At 45.6% G+C, this 23769-nt stretch overlaps 1 protein-coding gene across 4 annotated transcripts in view; it reads right to left on the reverse strand.

Moving 5' to 3' along the window:
* The window catches only part of CLPB (ClpB family mitochondrial disaggregase), a 165240-nt gene that overhangs the window by 121802 nt on the left and 19669 nt on the right, over window positions 1-23769 (reverse strand). For all 4 annotated transcript variants that reach the window (XR_003611232.2, XM_028115931.2, XM_028115933.2 and 1 more), the window contains exon 3: window positions 14447-14533. Coding sequence is in view for 3 of the 4 variants with exons in the window: in XM_028115931.2 (XP_027971732.1) it covers window positions 14447-14533 (87 nt within the window). In the remaining variant the exon portion in view is untranslated. The remainder of the gene's footprint in view (window positions 1-14446; window positions 14534-23769) is intronic.

The raw sequence follows: 23769 nt of genomic DNA on the forward strand, positions 1-23769 counted from the left end.
CAGCAATTCTCTGAGCCAGCTCAGGATTTGGTCTCTGGTGGTCTGTGGAAAGAAAACCAATGTCATTATTAGCCTCAAAGACTAGAGATAATCTCGACTCTTATTTCCCTAATTTGGAGATTCAGAGGCTGTGTACAGCCCAAGAGGATGTAAAGACAAACCAAGAGGTTTGTCTTTAAATGACTTGGCTCTAGCAGCTGTACCTGCCTTCCTGTATGCCCATCAGAACCTGTTCTGTTCTTATCTCCGCCCAAGTGAGCTAACTCACCAAAAAGACTGGGCCTTGTGAATACTGAAGGTTAAGGTTGTGAGGGTGAGCTTGGATCTTAGGCTGCGAACTGTTTTATTCTCTGCCTTGTTTATACTACCTGCTAGTACAAATATCTATTTTCTCAAGGGTATAGAGTGTGGCTAAGTAGGAGGAAGACAATAGTCTAATAAGAGCTAACATTTGTGTATATTTCCCCCATGCCACACGCTGTTTCAAACACTTCATATATACTAACACATTTAATCTTTACAACAACCCAGTGAGGCAGGTTATACATTAAGAAAACTGAGGCACTGAGGAATTAAGTAACTTGCCTAAGGTATCATTCAGCTGTAAGGAGTTGAGGTGGGATTCAAACCAGGGCAGTGTGGCTACAAAGTCCCTCTGCTATATTGCTCCTCACTTCCCTATATTGACTCCCAGGCAGCTAACAAATCGTGGGAGCACTTTGCCTCAAGTCAGGTTTTAGCAGCAAAGCTAGGATCAGAAAGCCCAACAGAGGAAGAAACAAACAACACAGATTACTATTAGGTATAAGAAGAGATCCTCAAGCTCATCTGTTAGAGAAAAACAAATTAAAACAATGAGATATCACTTTAAAGTCCACAAGTTGGCAAAAGTTAGAAAGCTGAAAAATGCCATGTGTTAGAGAGGACATGGGGTTCTGGGACTGTTCACACACTGTCGGGACAGACTGGTGCAGCCATTCTAGAAGGCGATCTTGTAATAGTTTATCAAATTAAAGTACCTTACTCGATGACCCAGAACTTCTGAATGTGTATCTCCCAGAGCAATTCTTACACAGATCCCTAAAGGGCAACATGGAAGACGTTCATCCCAGCATTCTGTGACAGTGGGGAGTTGCAGGCAATCAAGTGTCCACCATTGGGGAATGAGTAAGTTAAATGTGGTAGAGACACACTATGAAATATGATACAGCAGTTAGAAGCAACTATTAATCATTAACTGAACTTGACCATTTGTTCCAAAAGTTTATTCCTTCAGGAAGTCTTTCAACTGCAGAACTAATTCCTATGATGATCTAGTAGATCTTTGGGACTGAAGGATTAAGGACCCAGTGAAAACAATGAATTCTCTGAAGTACACCAAGGCCATCAAATGTGCCATTCCTTCTGCTGGGAGTGTGCCCCGTTGCTTCAACTGGTTAGTGCCCATCACCTTCAGGGCTCTTCAGGGACTAGGTCACCAACTCAACTGAGTCTTCTCTGACCCCCAGCCTGGGTCCATGCCTTCCTATTTGTCTACCCAGAATGCAGTACTCCCCCCCATGGGTAGGTGACCCTCATAATGTTGTACCATGATTACCTGCTTACTTTTATTTGCCTTTCCTGCTACACTATGAGGCAAGGGCCATGTCTTGACTTTCATTCCCAGCTCCTTGCCCAGTGCCTGGGTCAAAGTGGACAGCAGATGCTTTCTGAATGAGTGCATGAATAAATGAAGGATGAATAAATAAAATCATTATTTTATTTGGTGGGAAATGGAGGAGAATGGTAGATGCCACTGTCTCAGCCCTGTCCAGATATCTCCCACCTGATATCTATTTGCACTTGAGGGTGCAAACTAGGTCACAGGAGGTTTAACTGTGGAAAACCTTCACCTTCCTCTCCTGAGCACCAGACCTTTCCTGCCTTCCACCAGGCAGTTCCCAGACAAAGCTGAGGAAATGAATAGGAGGGTGGTTCCAAAGTGGCAGCTCCTGAGACTCATGGAACTCCCTTTGGAGCCACAGCCCCCATGAGGCGCATTTTAATTTGCTGATCAGGTTGTAATTCGATTAGAGGTGGGAGCACATGTAGGAAGGTTGGCTCACACTGACCTTGATGAGCTCCTGCTTTCAGGACAGTGGGGTGTCACAATGCATGGGAGGACAGTTACATCGATCGATGTTAAGGCTTTCTGGTCTCCGTGGCCGGAGGGGCTTGGGGTTGCTACATTGTTTAGGAAAAAGCGAGGAAACCTGTGGTGTGGGCTGAGGCCTATGCTGGGCCAGGCGCGTGTCAGAGACGGCTGGCGAGCAGCTGGAGTTGGTGAAGCAAGAAGGGCAGTGATCCCAGCTCCAGGTCGTCCCCACACAATGTTGAGTTTCAGGAGAAGCTCCTCCAACTCCTCCTCCCCTCTACCCCCCACATCCAAAGCATAGGGTCACTGTGATGAGTGTCACGGGTCCCAAGGAGAAGACAAAGAACTGACCTATTCTCAACCCAGTGCACACCTCAATGAAGGGAGGAAGCAAAGAGGTCACAGTTCAGGAGGTTTGCTGGAAAGTCAAATGAGCTGTGGCTCATTCAGTCTACTCGCCGGTCTATGCACTGGTCAGGAAAGCAGGGTGGCCTGACCAAAGGCAGCAGCATGTGTTAAATCTAAAGGTCCTGTGGCATGGGGGCAGGAGCCGGGAGTGGAGAGGGTGGGGAGAGCAGTTTTCTTTTTAAAGCCAGCTTTCTTAGGAAATAAACTAAGATTCGGTAAGAGGCAAATTTCCTGTGTAGAAAATGTGCCACAATTTTCTCAAAAGAGGATAATAATATTTTGTTTACTTCCCTCAAAAGGTAAAAATCAGTAATCACAATATAGCAGCCACAGTGTGTTAAGCACTTTACATTCACTGTTCCAGATCCATATAACCACTCGCAATGAGGTATTAGTCTCATTTTATAAATGAATAAATTACAATGTATCATGGATCACTACATCAAAAACTAATGATGTATTGTACGGTGACTAACATAACATAATAAAATAAATTAAAAAGAATAAAGCTCCAGTAATCAAAAAACCATAGTATGGTGTGAGAAAACATAAATATATCAAAATGAAAGAATAAAGATTCAAAATATGAAAAAAATGAATAAATTGAGGCTCAGCTGCCCAAGTATACACATTAATTAAGCACAGGAACTAAGATTCAAACCCAGGTCTGTGTGGCCATAATTACTGAGCCTCTACTATGTACCGGGGATAGTGACATTTTCAGATGGTAAAGTAAAGCAGGTCATAGCAGCTAGCTGGGATAAGAGGGAGTCTCCTTCAGATGGACAAGGGTCAAAATCAATGGTGGGGCCAGACAACGTGAGATCATTTGGGGCAAGGCCCAAAGAAGACATCGCACATTAAGGAGAGGGCCATGGAACCAAGATCACCCATCATAGGGTTTCCCAGGCAATCTCAACTTCACATCCTCAGCTTAGTTCTAAATCTAATTCCCTATCTTCCATGTCTTTCGATCTGTGCTCTAGAATACATGGTTGCTGAACCTATGGGCCAAAGTGGTCAAACCCTGGTTGTTAGGGATTTCACCACAGTATGGGCCTGGACTAGGTTCTCTCTAGGCAAATGATCTATAAGAGCGTGCTGGGGCTGCTATATCTCCTAGACTTTGGATGAAAATAACAACAAGAAAACAAAAAATATCAGTAACACCAGCAGATACCTATTAAGTACTTAGCTACACACTAGGCATTGCACTGAACAGTTTTATGTGCATTTCAATCTTCACAACCACCCTATGCTGACGTAGGGGCTATTATTATTGCATTTTGCAAACGAGGAAACAGAGCTAGTACCAGGTAGAGGTTTTTAAACCTAGGCGGTCTCCTTCCAGAGCCCTTGTTCCTCTCCACTGCGTCACATACAACTAAACTATGTGCTCCCCCAAACAGGGACTGTGCCCCGACCATCTGTTCCTCACACAGAAGGCCCAGTACAGACCAGTAAATATCTGTTGAATCAATCCATTTCTGGGGCCTTAACACTGCACTTGCTGATGCAAACACTGAGTTTTTTGTCAGCTCCTAGGCTTTATTTGCTCCTATTGCGAAGTTAGGTCTCCCTCACCCTGGATTTTAGAGTTGGCTTTTGGTTTTAATTGCAGACTTAAACACTCGTCCCTATCAATGTTTATCACCACAGATTTAACCACTGTTCTAGCCCACTGAGTTCTTTTTTCAATATCCCCAATTCTTTCACCCAACATACTACCTCCCTCTTTAAGCTTCATTTAATCTGCCAATTGGGTTGGCATTTATCCATGTAATGACTGAATAGGACAGGGCCTTGTGGCTCACCACTAGAGTTTGCTCTCCAGTCTCCAATCATATATACACAACATATGAAACAGGTCACTCACCATCTGACTGAACTATTCTCCACATCATACTTTATTCATGTGGGTATCATGAGAGACAAATACCTTGCTGAAACCCAGACACACCTACTATATTACTGTATACTCCTGATCCACTAGCCTGCGACCCTATTTAAATAAGCAGCTCACCTCTTTCTGCCATCTTGGAGCCTATGGAGGCCTCCTGGGAACAGGACTCCTAAAATGACAAATACGTCTGGAAGGTTGTGGTCCAAGGCCATTTTTGCTGGCTATAAGTGAGGTCTCCTGAACCAGAGGGAGCACAAAGCTCTTCTAAAAATTTATGCTCAAGATGAAGCATCTAGGTAAGAGATGTGCTCAGGTGTACAAAGCAAAGAACAACACAGTGACTCCTGGTGAGAAACTGAACAAAACCAGAGTAATCTAGGGAAAAGTAACTTGTGTTCATGGAACCAGTGGCATGGTTCATGCCAAATTCTGAAGCAACCTTCCTGCCACAGAATCCATGTGATGCTGTACCCCTCAAGGATTTAAACTTACTGAAAAGTAAATAAATAAAGGTGTAAATAAAGGTGTAGATTTGTTCTCTTATAAAAATAAATATATAGGGCGCCTGGGTGGCTCAGTCGTTAAAGCGTCTGCCTTTGGCTCAGGTCATGGTCCCAGGGTCCTGGGACCGACCTCCACATAGGGCTCCCTGCTCAGCGGGAAGGCTGCTTCTCCCTCTCCCACTCCCCCCTGCTTGTGTTCCCTCTCTCACTGTGTCTCCCTCTGTCAAATAAATAAATAAAATCTTTAAAAACAAATAAATAAATATATAATAAATAAGCAAGCAAGCAAGCAGCCCATGGCACAATGTGGGTCTGCTGTCTTTAAAAAGAGGTGTGGAAGTAAACCATGTCACAGTCCCTAGAAGTGGAATGTCCTTCCACAAGCAGCTGAACTGCATGAGCACTGGATGCTCCCTTGATCCCAACTGAAGCTCTCCATGAAAGCACCGAACACAGAACCCAAAATGGGATATAGTGTTGGAGAAGGGGGACTACCCTGAGATTGTTATGTTAGGCAAATGAGTTGGCACTGCTTTCCAGGGAGCACTGTCTTGGGTTGCCTGAGGTCAAGGCATGCATCTGCCAAACTAGAATCGGTGCATGCTGGAATTGGAATATCATTACTACGAAACAGGATTATCTTGAGCAACGATTCCAAATGGGATTAGAAATGACTGTTACTCAGACATAATCAGCCACAGCAGCAGTGGGAGAAACATCAAGCCCGGCACACTTTTCTGGGGGCATGATGCTGGCATTCTGGGCACCTGGCCAGCACCCTCATCCACCCTTCCTTGCTGGGAAATACTGGGCACTGTCCAGCATTGGGCAGGTGGCCACCTGGGACAAGAGCCAGTCCCACATCAAAGTGCCCTGCTCTGGGGTCTCATGTTCCAGGCCCAGTTTCTTAGATGAAAAGGAATGGAAAAAGAATCTCCAAAGCCCTTCTGCTTCTGAGCCACCTAAAGGTGTTGGTAAGAGACAAGTTAATACCCCACATTCAAAGATAGGCTAACCTGCAGACTGTTAACTAATTTCCTCCTGGAGTGACCCACATTCAGCAGTAATAATAATAATTAAGCACCACCACCACTACTACTATGCTACTAACTAAAGTAGCCAACCCTTATCAAGTGCTTACTATATGGCAGGCACTGTTCTAAACAACACAATATTTACATATTTAAACCTCAAAACAGCCTTTCGGGGAAGATCTGCTTATTATCCCCATTTTATGGTTGAAGAAACAATCACAGGTAAGTGAAAGAACCTGCCAAGGTACATAAGTGGTAAGAGGAAGAACAGGAGTTGACCCCATGTAATGTGGCTCTAGAGCTACAGATACACCAACACCAGACTACCACGGAGTGAGTGGATCCTGGCCAATGTTGGATAGGGCCTTTCCTTCGATTCTCTGGTCTCTAGACTCCGCCAGCTCCTCCAACCGGATCTGGCACATTCTTACTTTCTCACCTCTGCGAACTTATGTTCACACCGGTCCTCTTGTACTAATGATATTCCAGAAATGCTGTCCCTCTACTCTCCACCCCTACCGATCAAAATCCTGTCCATCCTTCAAGGCCCACCTCGTGTGAAAGGCCTCTTTTCTACAAGGCATGATCTCTGCCTGGCACTAGAGGTGATTTTCTCTGGGACACTGACCACAATCTGTCTCATTCTATAGATTGTTTAAAAAAAAGGGGGGGGGGACTTGTTTATCCCTTTACTGACTGTCAGCTTTTTTTTTTAATTTCTAAGTAATCTCTGTATCCAACGTGGGGCTCGACCTTACAACCTCAAGAACAAGAGTTATATGCTCTACCGACTGAGCCAGCCAGGTACCCCCTGATAGTCAGCTTTTTTTTTTTTAAGATTTTATTTATTTGACAGAGAGAGATAGTGAGAGCAGGAACATAAGCGGGGGAGTGGGAGAGGGAGAAGCAAGCTTCCTGCCAAGCAGGGAGCCCAATGTGGGACTCGATCCCAGGATCCTGGGATCATGACCTGAGCTGAACGCAGACGCTTAACGACTGAGCCACCCAGGCACCCAACAGTCAGCTTTTTGAGACAAGGAGAGTGGTTTGTCTGTTTTTAGACTTCTCATAAACATCCCGCATATCTTGACACCAGTGGGTCATCAAGAAACCCTGACTGAGCTGCCTTGACTTTGGTCCTGGCACCCCTTAGTCCATCCCAAGGCCTTGCTCCCCACCCCTTCCCTCCACAGGCAGTATATCCAGTGGAAAGAATGAGAATTTATGGTTCAAAGACAACTGGCTTCAAATCCTGGCTCCCTCTTTCACTTATTAGACAACCATGGGCATCTCTGAGCTTCATTTTCCCTATCTGTAAAATAGGGATAACGATCCTTCCCTATTAGGATTGTAGTGAGGATTAGAGCCAACATAGGAAGTGCCTGACATGGGCGTGGCAAACGGAAGGCACCCAATCACAGCCATACCCATGATCACCACTAGTCAGAAGACTGGCCAGCACAAAGCCCAGCCTCCTTGGGCCAAAGGAAGCACCCCTCTGCAATAAGCAGCCAGGCCAAGAACAAGCTGGGGACCCTAGGAAGAGGCTATAGGCCTTTATGGCAGGATAGATCTCTATGTGGTCAGGCCCCCTAACGACCTGCACTGAAGCACGGGTGCAGGGGCCCTCCACTTGCTTTGCCTCCGGCCAGCCAGCAAGGGAGGAGAGCCTCCCAGGGAAGCTGCCCCTGGTCCAGCTGCAAGAGCAGCATCATTGTAGGAACGCCTATGCAGCTGCTGGCCCCACAAAGAAAGGCCTGCACAGCCTCTTCTGCAGGACAGGAATCTGCTTGGGACTGTTGGTTTATTAAAGACAGGGTTTAATGCCCAACCACCCACCTCCTTAGTAAGGTGGAGGGAAAATAAGCAAATGCTAAAAATAAATGACTGCTATGAGAGGAAATTAAATGGTCTTCAGCCAAGGATGGCGGCATTTTAAAATTAACAAAGCCCAGGTACCACATCCAGGAAGGCCTTGGCAAATGCGTGTTAGCCACTCATTAGATCAGCTCCTCAGGGACCCCAGCCAAGCAGGGAAGGCAGTGCCGGGAAGCAGTCCTTCCGATGCTGATGAAATGCACTCCCGGAGAAAAGGCAGAGGAGGGAGGGAGATTCTTGTGGGGAATTTCAAACAGTTTTGCTGGAGCTCTGCCTCATGGCCTCACCTTCTCTGAAGCAGGGGCTTTCAAAGCAACCAGCAAGCCCAAGTGGACTCAAATCTGAATCTCCCCCCACCACCCCACTCTTTCAGGATCTCTGGTTCCTGAAGCACCACATCCGCCACACTATTTAGGCGGTCTCCCTGTATGGCAGTGCAGGGACAAGGAGTCAGAGGATGATGTGGGATGGGAGGCAAGCTCTCAGTCCTGTACCCTGCACTTGTTCCTTACTATTAAGAATTGTAGGATATGCTGTGAATGTATATAAGCTCACTGTGTATCACTTGTAAGTGAATTTATCATTATTCATCAGTAATTATACCTCATGACATCACAAATCATGAGAATTCATAAACCTTTATTCTCTACTAACAATTAGAGTATACAGTACTCTAATGTGAAACACCATCAACAATAAGAAGTCTAAACATTCCAGGTGACCAAGAACTATATGAATTCATTTTAACACTACAAACGTGAATTCTTAGTATGCCAAGGGGTTACAAATAATAATGAAAATTAGACAGGGATGATGTCTTTTTAAAAACTTTAAAAAGTTTTTTTTAAGTCAATTTACTGAAGTATCATTTACTCATAGTAAAATGCATCCTTTTAAGATGTACAATTTGATGAGTTTTCATTGTTTATCACCACCACAATCAGGATTTAGAATATTTCCATCACCCCCAAAGTTCCCTTGGGTCCCTCCTCCTACCCCTAAATCCTAGCAGCCACTGACCTGATTTCTGTCCCTACAGTACTGCCTTTTCCAGGCTGTCATATGTTTTTGGAGTTATACCATAGGTAGTTTTTTGTGTCTGGCTTTAGCTTAGCATAAGGCTTTTAAGATTCGTCTCTGTTGGGGAACCTAGGTGGCTCAGTCAGTTAAGCGTCCAACTCTTGATTTCGGCTCAGGTCATGATCTCAGGGTTGTGAGATCAAGCCCCGTGTTGGGCTCTGCACTGAGTGTGGAGCCTGCTTAAGAGTCTATCTCTCCCTCTCCCCCTCCCCAAGTCACGTGCATGTACTCTCTAAAAAAAAAAAAGATTCATCCTTGTTGCTGTATGTGTGAAGTTTTTTTTTTTTTTTTAAAGATTTTACTTATTTGACAGAGAAAGAGAGAGCACAAACGGGGGAGCAGCAGTCAGAGGGAGAGGGAGAAGCAGGCTCCCCTGGGAGCAGGGAGCCTGATGGGGGGCTCAATCCCAGGACCCTGAGCCAAAAGCAGTCGCTTAACCAAGTGAGCTACCCAGGCGCCCCTGAATAGTTTTATTTTTTTTAATTGCTGGGTAGTGGTCCACTGTATGGATGTACCATAATTTGTCCATTCACCAGCTGATGGACATTTGGGTAATTTCCAGTTTTTGGCGATTATGAACAAAGCTACTATGTCTACAAAGCTACAGGTCTTTTTGAAGATGTGTGTTATTATGTCTCATGGATAAAGTTGGTACAGGAGCTGGTATTGCTGGGTTGCATGGTAAATATATGTTTCACCTTTATGAGAAACTGCCTAAGTGTCTTCCAAAGTGGCCACAGCATAATAATGCATTCCTATCAGCAATGATGGCAATTGTTCTGCATCCCTGTCAGCACTTGGTATTGTCAGCTTTTCTAAATTTTAGCCATTCTAAATGACTAATGCGGAGTATCTTTTCATGTGCTTATTTGCCATCCATCTCTTCTCTGGTTAATGTCTGCTAAAATCTTTTGCCCATTTTTTAAAAATTGGGTTGTCTTTTTATTCTTGATTTATAAGAGTTCTTTATATCTTCTGGATAATATTCCTTTATCAGATGTGTGTTTTGACAGTTTCTTTTTTTGAAAAATTAAAAATTATAAGGATCTAAATCATACCATTTTTCTGCCAAACCACTATCCCCTGCATATACATGCTGATAAAGGAAACAGGATAGACTTAAACCTTCAGTTTACAAATACCTTAGTGCCACTGGATGGAGAGTCAAGCAGTAGCTGATACCTGCTAAAACTCATGAGCTATTTTTACCTCCACTGTAAGCACCCAACCAACACTAGACTTTAAGGAAAGCTACATCTGGAGAAATGGCCGTCTTACAAACAGCTTTTGGCCCCCCAGGCTCTGCACCTCCCAAAAGCCCTGTTCTGGTCCACCAGGCTCCTGGAATGGTCAACAGTCGTCACACTCCATTGCTGGCCATTGTCCACTGGGAAAGGTAGGAGGCTCCCAATCCATCCTTCAGTGAAAGAGCAAACAGTGGGGCCTGTGGCTGCTTGGACATCAAAGTTGAGCAAACAGGCCTGGCAGGCCCTGCCTCTCCGCCTACACATCCTGCAAATGCCATGTGAAGGAGCTTCCCTGAGGGGGTCATGACTTTCAGCTTGTCATAGCACACATCAAAGTTTGCACCACACACGAACTGGGTACATGGGTTCGAATCAAGTCGCCTAAGAGCGGATACTCAGCCATTGTGTCCAGTTTTAATCCTGTGTTTTCCCAAGTAATTAAGCCTTCTTGCTTATGAACTTGTGACTAAGTAAAGCATCACTGAGAGGTTGTAACATCAAAGTGCCTTCCACCGTCTGTCCATGTTTGGTAAAATTGGATTTCTTTCTCTTCTTAAAGAAAAACTAATTGAATTTAGCTGCAGGCTGGGTATATTTGCACGAGCTGGTGAAGGCTCTGCTAAGTCACAGTGATCATCCTGGGACCCTGTGGCTTAGCCTTTAGCTGGGCTGGGTCAAAGTGCAACACAGAATGAGGCACCCAGACTCAAGCTAAACAAGTGCCTATAGCATGAGGCTTAGGAGGCCTCACTATGGAAAAAGGGTCAGCCCCCAGCAACTGCTCCTCAAGTCACTACTTCACCCAAGCTGTTACTAGGTAGGGCTGGCCAAAGGATCATCCTAGTAGAATGTTGGTAAATCTTTGGCAGAACGGCTACTGAAGACAATGGCCACCATGTTACTCGAGTCCTTGATGTCAGCAGTCCAAGGAAGCTTCTTAAGGCAAAGGCTGTAATGCTTATTATCTGAATCCGTCACAGCTTAGCACATCAGCACCAGACATAGTATAGTTTTAAAAAATGTTTGCTGGATACATAAAATGATAATAGAAAGGGGTGTCAGAACAAAGTTCTTCTTTCCTGAAGAACCAAACTCTCTGTATCCCTTTTTTTTTTGCCTTGCTCATCAGGAAACTTCATCTAAAGTAATACTTAATTCCACTAATTACCTGACTTACAGTGAGTATAGCATGGTGCCATTTATGTGAAATCACACACATACACTGCTCAATTTCTAGATAGAGGGAATTCAGTTGACTGCTACTTTCTTCTCTATATTATTTTTACAAAAACAATAAGCCTATTTTCAGAAAAGAAAATCTCTGGTTCAATCCTGATACAATTATCTTTCCTTTTACCAATATGATTTCTGATCCTGATCCAGTTTTAACTCTCCTGTGTACATTTATATTTTTATTTTAATTTGAGTCACTGCAAACCCTTTTTGGAAATAAAAGGAGAGAATAAATTATAAGTTAAGTTCTCATACATACTTTTAAAATTTTGTTCTATAGGACTGTATTTTTTATTAAAAATTAAATAAAATAGTACTATCTTTACTATTCAAAATTAAGTTAAAAAATACATATACAAATAACAGTTCACAAGATGTTAGTCTCCTTAATGATAGAGATTATTGTGCTATATCCCTAAAGACATAGTCATGACAGGCACTCACTAAAGGCAGTTTAGGGTGAAATGACTGGATCCTCTCAGGACCTCTCCTTTGAGCTTGTGGGCTGACAACATCTAATGGAGGTGAAGGTTCTCTGCTTCAGCCTTGAAGCAAGGGGTGCTGTCCCTCTATCCTCCCTTCATCCAAGTCCAATTGAAATGGTGGCATTTCAGTCCTGGCCAATATGATTCCAGAAGGGCTTGGTAACTGATGAAATAAGGATCAGTATACTTCTAATAAGGAGAAACTTATTGGCAGACTGTGCTGGTATGAACATGATCATCTTTTAAGACCACACCCATAGCACCTTACCAATGAGGCCTACTCACCCTGATCAAGGTACTTCAGGCATTCCTTTTTATCAGGTTCTATTTTCCTTTCTCCATAGCACTTCTTACCTTTTAATATAGTATATATCTTATTTATATAAATATATAAATATACTTATCATTTACTACCCAGGGACCACCGCTAGTATAGAAGTAAGCTCTATGAAGGTAGGGATATTTGTCTGTCAGGAACAGTGCCTGGCAGACAGTAGGTGCCAAAAAAAAATTATGATATGAATAAATTAACCTAAAAGGTATGCCACTTTCAATAAAAATCTGTCCCTAGACACTGGAAGGAAGAGAAGGACACAAAATGGATGTTTAAAACACCAATAATTAGTTCCAAGAACCAAAACAAGTAAATACAAGCCAACACTCTCACTTTGCTCAACAAGCATCACTGATTTGCTAATGGCACTGGATAAAGACAGGGCAATCAGTTAAGGCAAGAAGTCATTAGAATTAGAGAAAAGTGTCCCCAAAGCACATCTACCATCTAGCTGCACACTGATTGACAATACTCTTAAGTATAGTGTTATTTCCTCGTCTGTCTCAATGCTGGAAATACTACATCTAGAAGGGCCACACACCCCCTTCCCTTTTCTCCACCACCTGCTTGCTATCTCTTGTGGATGGAGAGAGCTGCCAGCTGGGAAAGAAGACCGGTGGGTGGGGTGGAGGTGGTAGTGGGCGGAGTATCAGTGGTAGAATAAACACGTTTGTGTGTAGACACAGCTAATGTGGGTAATAGAGAATAACAATTGGTCATTTGTAACAGGTAGCATATACACTATCTCACTGGGCTCTCGCAAAAATATAGCGGGAATCTACTCTGCTGCCAGATTCAGTCCCCTCATACCCTCTGCTCTGATAATATCCTGTCCACATGGCTCTGACATCAGTGGTTACATTAGACTCTCTCTCTTACCTGCCTTTCTTTTCTACATTGGACCTTGAGCTCCCAAGGTCTCTGATTCTCCAATGATTAGCACAAAGTCTGGCTCAGAGTAGATATTTACCACATGCTTGTGAAAATAACTGATTTCAGATGAAGAAACAGGGTACCCCCAGAATTCTGAAATTCAACTAAGGGTCAGAACCAGAACTGGATTCCAGGCCTCTCAACTGCAAAGCCTATTTACACCAAGTTTTCTTTTAAGTGCTTGGAGCTTAAGAGGCAAATAAGGAAATGGAGTGCTGAGAACAGGCTCAGGACAGAGGAACAGAGAAGAGAGACCTATCTCAAGTACAGCTAAGTCTCTCAGCCCGTCTGATGCAGTGCCACCTCTATATTAGAAAATCCCTGTTTTGTCGGTTTCCACCACATTTATGATCCTTCCAAAGGAGGCCAGTAGTGGCAGACAAAAGCCTTAATGATCAGCTTGAAGAAAAAATTAAAACTGGTACTTCAAACTATCAATTTCCATGGCTGCTACTAAAGTGCCCAGTCTGCTTTCTATGAAAGCATTTCTTTTTGCTCTTAATCAATTCTTTTGCATAACTACAGTGTAACTACAGCTAGAGACTGGGATGAAGAAGTAGCATCCAGGATCTGGCACATGGAGGCAGCAGTGAGGTAAAGTAAAACACAAATTTTGCAAGCCAGACCAAATTCTAACTCCTGTGTGACCTCAGACAAATCATCTTTTCCATCTGGGCTTCAGTTCTCTCAACTGCAAAATGAGAATTTTGGCAAATTGTGGCAATTGTGAGAATTGGAAATAACTCTCTACACATAGGGGACTATTTCAACCTTTACAAAATAGCTTCCCTCTGAGGGAATGGCGAAGTGGGCAGGAAAAGAGCAGGGCCTCCAATGATAGGGGAGGAGTGCCACCCCCCACCCCCCAGTTTCCGTCAGAATCTTCATAGGAATAGCCCAGTGGAGCCCTCGCTGAGGACGGTGACTAGCTTCTTCCACATGGACAGACAGTGGATAACGAAAACATAAAGGGAACTCACATGTGTACCTTCAACCACTTAACACAGGCTTGCAAACATTTCATGGCTTCAATAATGCAAATGACTCGCCTAAGGCCACAAAGCAAATGAAAGATGGAGCCAGGATCCAAGGCTATCTCTTCCCTTTCCCCATCTTCTATACTTTCATTATACCAGGTATAGACCTGACCTTCAGCTCAGTCCATCACCCTGCCTCTGGGGAAGACAACAAGGAGACAAGCAGGGTGGGAGAGGGTTCTGGAATGTGGTCTGCAAGGCTCAGGCTAAGGGAGCCCTGTGTAGAAGATCTCTCACCTGTCATTTCGGCTGATGGCTGCCACCATGAGTGCTGTCCAGCCAAGTCTGTGCCTTGCATTAACATCTGCACCTTCCGACAAGAGCCTAGAAAGAAACAGAGGAATATTTTCAGTATATGGCTTATTGCGGAAGTAGGAGTGGAAGAAATGAGACAGTCAACAAACAGGGAGGCTAGGTGAATCTGGAAATAGTCAAAGGCCTTTGAGAACTAAGTACCCACCCCAGCTCCTCTGGCCACTCTCCCCTCACCCTAGGCCTCTCCTACCTCTCTCATTCTTCCCTTGAATGAGTCTGACCCCTGCTGTTACCTTCTGAGGAAAGAATGTGTCTTCCCTACTTTAATACCCTGACACTCCCATTCCCTTAGTCCAGAATGCTCTTTCCCTGATTCTTTGCCTACTCTAATCCTACTAGCATGCTATGGGGTACAATCCTGGCTTGAGAACTCCCTCCTGAGAAGGCTTCCTTGGCTCATCCAGTCCAGAGATCTCTTCTCTGTCCTTAGAATTCCCCTATGTTTCATGGAGGAGCACTGAATGCCCAATGACACTGCCTATCTAGGTAGTTCCCAGTTTACCAAAGGATCACATCCTCAAGTTTCTCTGTATGGTGGCTGTTTGGAAACTGAAAATCTTGAACCCAAGGAAAGATGGGAAGAATGTTAGAAATGCTAGATTAGGTTTCTAGGAAAGTCCACACGAGCCTATTTGACTCTCTATGCCAGTGCCTAGCACACAGTAGGAGTTCAATAGTTGCTGGAGTGCCTAGCACACAGTAGGAGTTCAATAGTCTTGGATCCTGGCTCCAGGGCTTTAAATATATCATTAAAATCCTGAATTCTGGGTCCTGGGAACAAGGGGCCCTACAATGTGGGGCCGGACAGAGAGAAAGGGAGTAAAAAGAACCAACTCTTACTGAGCACCTACTGTAAGCAGGAACTGCCTTCACAACTTGACACATATGCTCTCATTTACTCTTCACACAAGTTTAAGGAACTGATGTTAACCTCTTTTCATGGATGAGGTGACAGGCCCAGTGAGGTGAAATGACTTGCTGAAGGTCACAAAGCCAGCTAAGGGTGATCAGTGCCTGAAGTTCAGGTTGATAATGGCTCTATAGCCAGAATTCCTGTCACTTCACAGCCCTTCCTCCAGACCGAACCTAGCTCCATGGAACGTGGAAGACAAGAGACTTAACTGACTTTAGCAAATCACTGTATGTCCTTGGTCCTGTGCTAGATTCTGGGGTGGGGGGTGAGAAGACATGGGGTCTGCCCTAGGGAGCAAATGATTTAGTTGTGGAGGGGGGAAACTAAGGATAGTAGGAAATCAAAGCCTGGAGTATATGGTTTCCCACCAGAAGTGCTGCAGGAGGCCAGGAGAGCGCGAGACCAAAAGTCAAGAACGATTCACCAACAAGGCAGGATCTGCCTATGAGGAATGGGTGGAGGGTGTTTGGGGGAACTGGGAGGCTGCTGACTCTTTAGTGGGTTCCAAATGAAAGGCACCAGCAGAGAGTCTGGAGGCGGGGTCGTGCCACAATGTGCAGTAACTGCTTGTCTGGATCAAGTCAAATAAAAGCTCTGTGCGGCTGAAGTAAGCAGGGGCACAAGGCTTGGGAGGAGGAGCCACAGCATGTCGCACTCATCTGGCCTGCGCTGACACAGGGAGGAGATAGGCACTGTCGGAGCCCAGGGCCAGCAAGCACACAAGCATGCATTGGAGGAGCTCTGTGAATGGGGGAGCGCAGGCTGCAGATGCACACCCAGGGCCCTAACCCAGACTCAGCGACTGGGAAGTCCTCCCTGAGGAGGTGATGCCAGAGAGTTGCCAGATAAATGGGGTTGAGGGAGGGGAAGGAGTATGTCAGGCAGAGGTAAAGCCTCTCATCCAGAGAAGGCAGCATGACTGGGCCCAAAATGTGAGGGAGGATTGTCAAGAGAGGAGGTTGGGAAACCCTCATCTCCCACCTCTAATTTGGAGGATTTCTTCTGGTGAAACTCCTGGGCCTCTTTACCACACACAGTTAAACATCTTTTTGGAAAAACAATTTTCCATGGCCAAGAATATTAAGAGCCCTATGAGACAAAAATCTCTTTTTGCACAAAAACTCCTTCCTAATTTACAAAACCTGCCCTGGTTTAGCAGGTGCTGTGCAAAGCGCATGGGTCTGAAAGTTTAGAGCCTGGAGTTCTGATCCTGTGATTCTGATCAGACAGCCTCATTTCTCTGGTCCTCAGTCCAGAAGGCTAGAAAATCAGGACCAGCTGAAGCAAAACAAAGAGGTTTCTGAAGGAAAAGACATGAAGTGTGCCTTGAAGAACAGGAACAATTTAGAGGCAAGGGAGGAAGTGCACGCCAGTCAAGAGGAAAGGAACAAGACAGAAGCAGGGAAGCAATGGGAAGGTAGATTCATCCAGGTGACAGTTCACAGCAAAGAAACAAGCAGCTGCCAAGGTATGCAGGGTCTACAACAGGACCTCTAAAGCCAAGCTACCAAGGCGGTGGGCATAAACCTTTTTGAGCCATAGGCTTCAAGCTGATGACTCTCTCCAGAAAAGTGCATAGGAACACACATACTCAAAAAAGAAATTTTTCTTTCCTTACATACAATGTCCAGGAGTTCACAGCTCTTCATGAAATCAATAACAGATCTTAGGTTAAAAACCCAATCTAAAGGGTTGACAAATGTCTGGCATGCAGGGTACTGTCCTCCATCTAAGTCAGAAATCGTGAATCTCTCCTGGCAGCTCTCTCCTGTGGAGCCTTTGAAAAAGCCTCAGAATCCTCCTCAACACTCGTTCCAATAGGCACCATTAATCAACTAAAGCTGGCAACAGAGAAGAAACCTCTTTGGCATTCCTTAGACTCTCACCACAGGCAGAGGGGTTGTCACCGAAGGTTTCTGGGCAAAGGAAATTACAAAATTAACCTGAGAGCTTAAGCAAGTTGAGTCTGAAAGGGGAGAGAGTAGAAAGTGGGAATAAGAAGACAGTTTGGGGGCTGCTATAATATGAGACCAAAGGAGATGAGCCAGGGCAGGGAAATGAGAAAGCAGGACACAGCCAGGAAAAACTCAGTGCAGTCAGAATCCCTCCTGTCTCCAGTGGGTCAGTGACCCATGTTTCCCTGCCTGGGTCCTGAGAATTCTGGAAGCAGGTCTGCTCTGGAGGCAGGGCCGAAGAAAGAGGATGGAGATGCCTCCTCCTCATGTCCCTTGAGGGCCAAGTGTAGCGTAATGAAAAGGATGAATAAAGGACTTTGGAATAAATTAGACCTGGATTCAAATTCTAGTCCAGCTAGATAATCCTGGGCAAATCAATTCTCTTGAGTCTCAGTTTTCTCACCTATCAAATAAGGACACTAACCTCTACTTTGCTGGGATCCCAGCCCAGTACCTGGCGTATAACAGGTGTTCAATTCAGGGTGACTTCGGCCTGCCACCTTACCCTACTTCCACCCCTTTGATGGACCAATGTGTTCTAATCTGAAGCTGGCAGTAGCAGGTTGGCCAATACCCAGGGATTCTAAGACAGGGTCACACAGGATGACCTGGATAATTCATCCAGCCTGGCTCCAGGCACTCCTCTATTCATCTATTCAACAAACATGTGATGTATACACACCTACTTTGTGCCCAGCTGCATGCCGGCTCCTGAGGAGGATACAAGACAGAGGTTCTTCCTTTCCAGAACTGAGCCAAGCAGGGTTTTCTCCTTATATACATATACACATATGTATTTCTGTTTATTACTTCTTTTCACAAATAACTGCATTTTAAGATAAACTCATACTGCTAAGTATACAATAATTCCATTTTTAAGAATTGCTATATAATTCTCCATGGTACATCCACCACATTTTTCCCTCTCTGCTCTCCCAGAGATTACCCACTCAAGCAGCCTCCATGTCCCAGCCACCAAAAGCGATGCTCAAAGAACATCGTCTTGCATGTGCCCTTTTGGATGGGTGTGAGTATTTCTCTGGGGCATGTACATGCAGTGGGATCCCTGGGTTTTGGGTTTCCGTTACTTGGTTCGATGCCACTGTGCCAGGGTCCTCTCCAGGAAAGCTGCTCCATCTACCCTCCTGCCAGCAGGACAGGGGCGCTCCTGGCCAACACTCGGCAGTTGCCAGCTTCCTATTGACTGCAAGCCCGATAGGTCTAAAGGGGTCTCATGTTATTGTCTTAGCTTGCGTCTCTGATTAGCAACAATTTTGAGCTACTCATTACATTCCGCACAATGCAGGATTTTCTTTTAAGAGGAGGACTGCTGGGGAAAAGGGCTTCTCCAAACTTGCTATCCTGTCAACGACCAGAGCCGAGAGAGCACTGAGCAGTCAGGCAGCCGGGGCTCTAGTCAGGGCTGCCACTTCCTGCTCTAACATGCTAGGGAAGGTATCTCATCCTAAGCTTCAGCCTCCTCCTGGATCCATGCAGGTTTCAGGAGGGGGCACAGAAACCTGAAGGAAAGGGTGCCACCAACCTGAAGGGTCACTTCTAGGAGGCAAATCTTAGTATTCTTCGGTGACACTCCAGCTTTTGAGCCCTGCCCAGCATCCTGACTGAGCATCATTCTTTGCAGCCTCCTGGGGCTCAGGTGTAATAAAAAAGCAATGACCCTGGAGTCCAAGGGCTGGAGTTCAGATTCTCGCTTTGTCGCTTACTAGCTGTGACATGGGGGATATTAATATCTATCGTGCAAGGTGGTTTTAAGGATTAAAAGTGATACCACACGGTAGCACTCCATAAGGAGTGGTGGCACTTGTTAAATCAAGGAAGGACCAGAACCAACATTAAAAAGCACCACAAGCGAACCCAACTACAAACAACTTTTCCTCCTTCAGAGCTGGGTGGGGCCCCTCCCCCACCTCCCTTCTGTGCAGAGCAGCCCTCAAAGTTAGCATTTCACACACACAGGTCTCCTCCATTTCATTTTGTTGCTTTGCAAGTGAATGCCCAGTGGGCAGTCATTTCAAAGTCTGGGCCAGCTGGGCGTGCGGGGTGGCTGCCTGCTGAGAGTGGCTGAAAGGGCCTCTGCGGCCTGAGAAAGCCACCCCTGCTCTCCCCTGTGATTTTCACCAACAGACAAAATGCGGCAAGTGAATTAATCTCTTTTAAAAAGAGCAATGCTTGTGACAGAGCATGGTGTCTCCGAAAAGGTTAGGATTCCATCATCCCTGAGATGATGAGTGGAATGCTTAATGCGGGCTGCCACTCAGGGCAGAGCAGCCTGTGTCCGGGGGCTGGGCACCGCAGGCCTTTCTGGGCTCCCTCCAGACTTGTGGAAGGCCCTTCCCTAATGAACTAGGTCTCCCGCTTGGCAGGGCAGTGGTGGGTGACACTAACTGGGGGTGGTCCAGGGCAGCGGACAGGGAGGCGGCCACACCAGCAGTCAGGAGTTGAACCCCGTATCTTGCACAGATCTCAGGCAGTAGTGGGGGGCAGGGGAAGAAGCAGGATGGATTTGGCCCACATGCAGGCTCCAGTACTAACTGGGTGGGTAGGAACGGATGAATGAATGACCTAGCCTCTCTGAACTTTACTTGGTCCCCTCATCTGAGTGACAGCTCCTGCTCTCTGAGCCTGTTCCCACACCTGTTCTTCAAGAATGGAGAGGACCCCAGCAGCCCTACTCTGTAGTCACAAGGGGGTACCACGAAGAAACAATGAGCCAAAATATGTAAAAATATTCGACATGCGGGGCGCCTGGGTGGCTCAGTCTGCCTTCAGCTCAGGTCATGGTCCCAGGGTCCTGGGATCGAGCCCTGCATCAGGCTCCCTGCTCCGAGGGAAGCCTGGTTGCTTCTCCCTCTCCCACTCCCCCTGCTTGTGTTCCCTCTCGCTGTGTCTCTATCAAATAAATAAAAATCTTAAAAAAAAATACTCGACATGCAATAAAGTACTGGACAAACGGAAGGGCTGTGCTATCATCATTTTCTAATTAGTACCTACCCCATTTTAAGGAAGTAACAGTAAACTAGGATATGTGGAAGGTGTACAAAATTTTCTGTGGATTGATAAGTAAACAGTCTCAAATCCCCAGGCAAGGGCAGTGGTAGAATAAGGGTCCCCTAGCCCAAGACCTGAAGATTTCCATAGGAGACTAACACATCAAGGGGAAAAACAAAGCTGTTCTGATCAGGGATCCAGGTGAGTTCCGAAGGCTTCGGACCAAACACGAAACAATTGATGGAAAAGAGGATGAGAGAGTCAAACTCTCCCTTCCTGCTGTGAGTGCTTCTGTATTCTTTCAAATTTTATTGTTTTTTGTAACAATGAACATACTATTGCTTTTTTTTTTTTAAGCAAAACTTTCTTGGGGCGGGGGGGACCTTACCCTTTCTTTCTCCAAGAAGCCTATGCTAATCTATATCAACATTTACCAGTTTCCTCCCCGCCCCCTCCAGTCAGCATGGCCCTCCTGTCTCTTCACTCCCTGTGCTGGCACCAGGGGGCCACACACGGCCTTGAATGAGTACATGTCTACAGCACTTCCCTACACACTCTCATCAGTACCTTGGTCTTGTGTTGGAAGTTACTGGTTTTATACTGGTGGGCCTGTCTTTTTCAAAGAATTTAGGCTCCTATGTATATGTGGGAGAGTGTGGGTGTAGCTTCTCAGGCTCAGGGCTGGGGACACTTAAGATGCAGGCCTGGGGCTGGAGGCCATGGATTCTAGTCGTGGCTTTCTCAGTAACTAGTTGTGTGATCCTAATCTGTCTCTCTGGGCCTCACTTTTCTCTGTGGTAAAATAACGGAACAAAGGATTTCTCAAATCCCTGTCAGTCCTAAAATCTTAGGATTCTAAATATGTATAACGTCAAAATTTGAGAAGCGGATTCCTAACAGACACAGGCACTCGCAAGACTTCCAAAGAAAAGACAACTCCTCGGGCTGCTGTCTATAGGAGGGAGAGAGTCCCAGACAGGGATATGGGGCAGTTTTGAGTTATTCTGGCTAACCAGCTCTTCCACTCAGGGGAGGGAGGTACCACTTGATTTTTCTTCCTCTTTCTTTATGACCAATCAATACAAAGCGGCCACTGAACTTCAATCGTGCATTGTTCCAACTGATTTCCGGATCCCTCACATTAACCAGCTCTCAGCTGCAGCTGGGGAGGGGGCTGAAGGGTGGGGAGCCCTGGCCCACCTGCATCAGAGGCCTGGAAGCAGTGAGCCATGCAGACTCAATCATGATCACTATCTGGGCAACAGGGCTCTGGCTGGAGCCTCGCAGAAGGTCCTGTTTACAGTAATAACAGCACCAGGACAGGCTGAGCAGAAGCAAGGCGCCTGGGGCTAGAATCCACACACAGCCTCCATCTGCGCCTTATCTACCCAGTCAGCCTGGGCTGAGAGGGGCAGGGCAAGGGAGGAAGAAGGCTGCTCTCAGAACCCAGCTCGGGCCAGCAGCCTTCAGGCAGGCTCCTGGTACTCTAACTCCACAAACACAAGGCCTCTCTGGCATCTTCTGCATTTGCTACTTGAACTAGGCATTCTCCTTCAAGGCCCCTCTTGGGACTCTTCCTCTAGGAAGCTCTCCAGATGCTCTCCCTACTAGGGAGATGGCCCACTCCAACACTGCCACTACTCCAAAGGGAAGCGGGTGAATAGTGAGGGAGGAGAAAGGCATTTATGCAGACTGCAAGCTTCATAACTATTTATTTCCTATCATATAAGGTTTTAAATTTCTAGATAAAGAACAATCTGCAGAGATCAGTCCAGTGCTTCCTTTTACACATACAAACATGGAGGTTCACAAAGTATCAGCCTTCGACTAGACTAATTTGGATTTGAGCCTGCATCTGTCTCTTCCAGGCTGTGTGACCGTGGCAGGTTATGTTAACCTCTCTGAACCTCAGTAACCTTACCTTATCAGCCTGCCAGACCTACTTAACAAGGGTGCTGAGCTCGACCAAAAGAAATAACGTATGCAAAGCACTTACATTTTGCAAATGTTAGTTGTCATTACCACAAGTATTCTATTTGTTCAAAAGCACACAGTGGAGGAGCTGTATCAGACCCTCACTGAATAGTGCTGGATTAAACGGAATGAAGTCCAATGCTGGGTGACCATTCTTTGTCCCAGCTCTCACAGTTTCTAGCAGGAACCTGACACAGATTAAAGTGCAGAGATTATTTTTTTAAACTTTATTTTGAAATGATTTCAAGCTTACAGAGCAGTTACAAAAATAGCACAAAAAAACCTCAGATCTGTCCTTTGCTCAGATTCTCGTTATATTTTGCCTCTTGTGCTTGACCACTCCTTTCGCTATCTTTTCCTGGACCACGTGAGAGTTAGTTTCAGACATTATGCCCCTTTACTCCCAAATACTTCAGCACATATTTCCTAGTACGAGGCTATTCTCTTACATAACCACTAAACAACAATGATCAAATTTGGGACACTTAACATTGATAAAATATTTTTATCTAATATTCAAATTTCATCAACTACCCCAATAATATCCTTTAGAGCAATTTCCCCCGTAAACCAGATATAAGCCAGGATCAATATGAGAATCAGGTATTGCATGTGTCTTCAGTTTCCTTTCACCTAGAATAAATAGTTGCTCAGCCTTTCTTTGATTTTCATAATTCTAACACTTTTGCAGAGTAAGGCTAGTTTGTAGAATGTCCTTCAGTTTAGATAACAACTTTTTGAGGAACCCATTTCCTATTATTCACCCATTCATTCCACAAACTTTTCATGAGACCGTGGTTATTATAGGACTCTGAGCAGGATGAGTTCCAGTGTCCTTGCCTTCAAGGCACTCACTGTTCAACTCCACACCTGGAAAATAACTAAAATATAAGTGAGGACCCGGGAGAAGGTACCATGTGAGTGTAGGTCAGAGCAATGGAACCACAGGGACAACTTCCTAGAGGCAGAGGCATGAGCTGTGCCAGAAAGGACAGGCAGAAACACCAATTCCACTACTGACCTCCTAGGATCCTCCTGAGGAAACGTCTCTGTTTCCCCAAGAAGTGTGTGCCATGGCTGGGATGCAATAAAACACGAAAAGCAACAATACAAGGCTAGAAAGGGGAGGGGGTGGCCCAGGGCACCCTCATGGGGGTACCACTGCCCAGGGCTATATGCTATGTCCCAGTCAGCTGCTGCCCTGGTAACTTGGTGACAAGAAGGAAAGCCCTGTCTAGGCAGCTGAAGTGTGGGAAAGGGTCATGGGCGCCACCTACTGGCACCACAGCAGGACTCTAGGCTGCTACGGAGGGCAGCTGGGTAGCTGGCTGGGTTGCCAGAAAGCTTGTCACATGAGTATGGCAGTGAGACACAGAAGTGGCTCAAACTTGTCA

Source organism: Eumetopias jubatus, unplaced genomic scaffold (genome assembly GCF_037043125.1).
Source record: "Eumetopias jubatus isolate StellerSeaLion01/CBP00866 unplaced genomic scaffold, mEumJub1_p1.0 scaffold_13, whole genome shotgun sequence".
Classification (NCBI taxonomy): domain Eukaryota; kingdom Metazoa; phylum Chordata; class Mammalia; order Carnivora; family Otariidae; genus Eumetopias; species Eumetopias jubatus.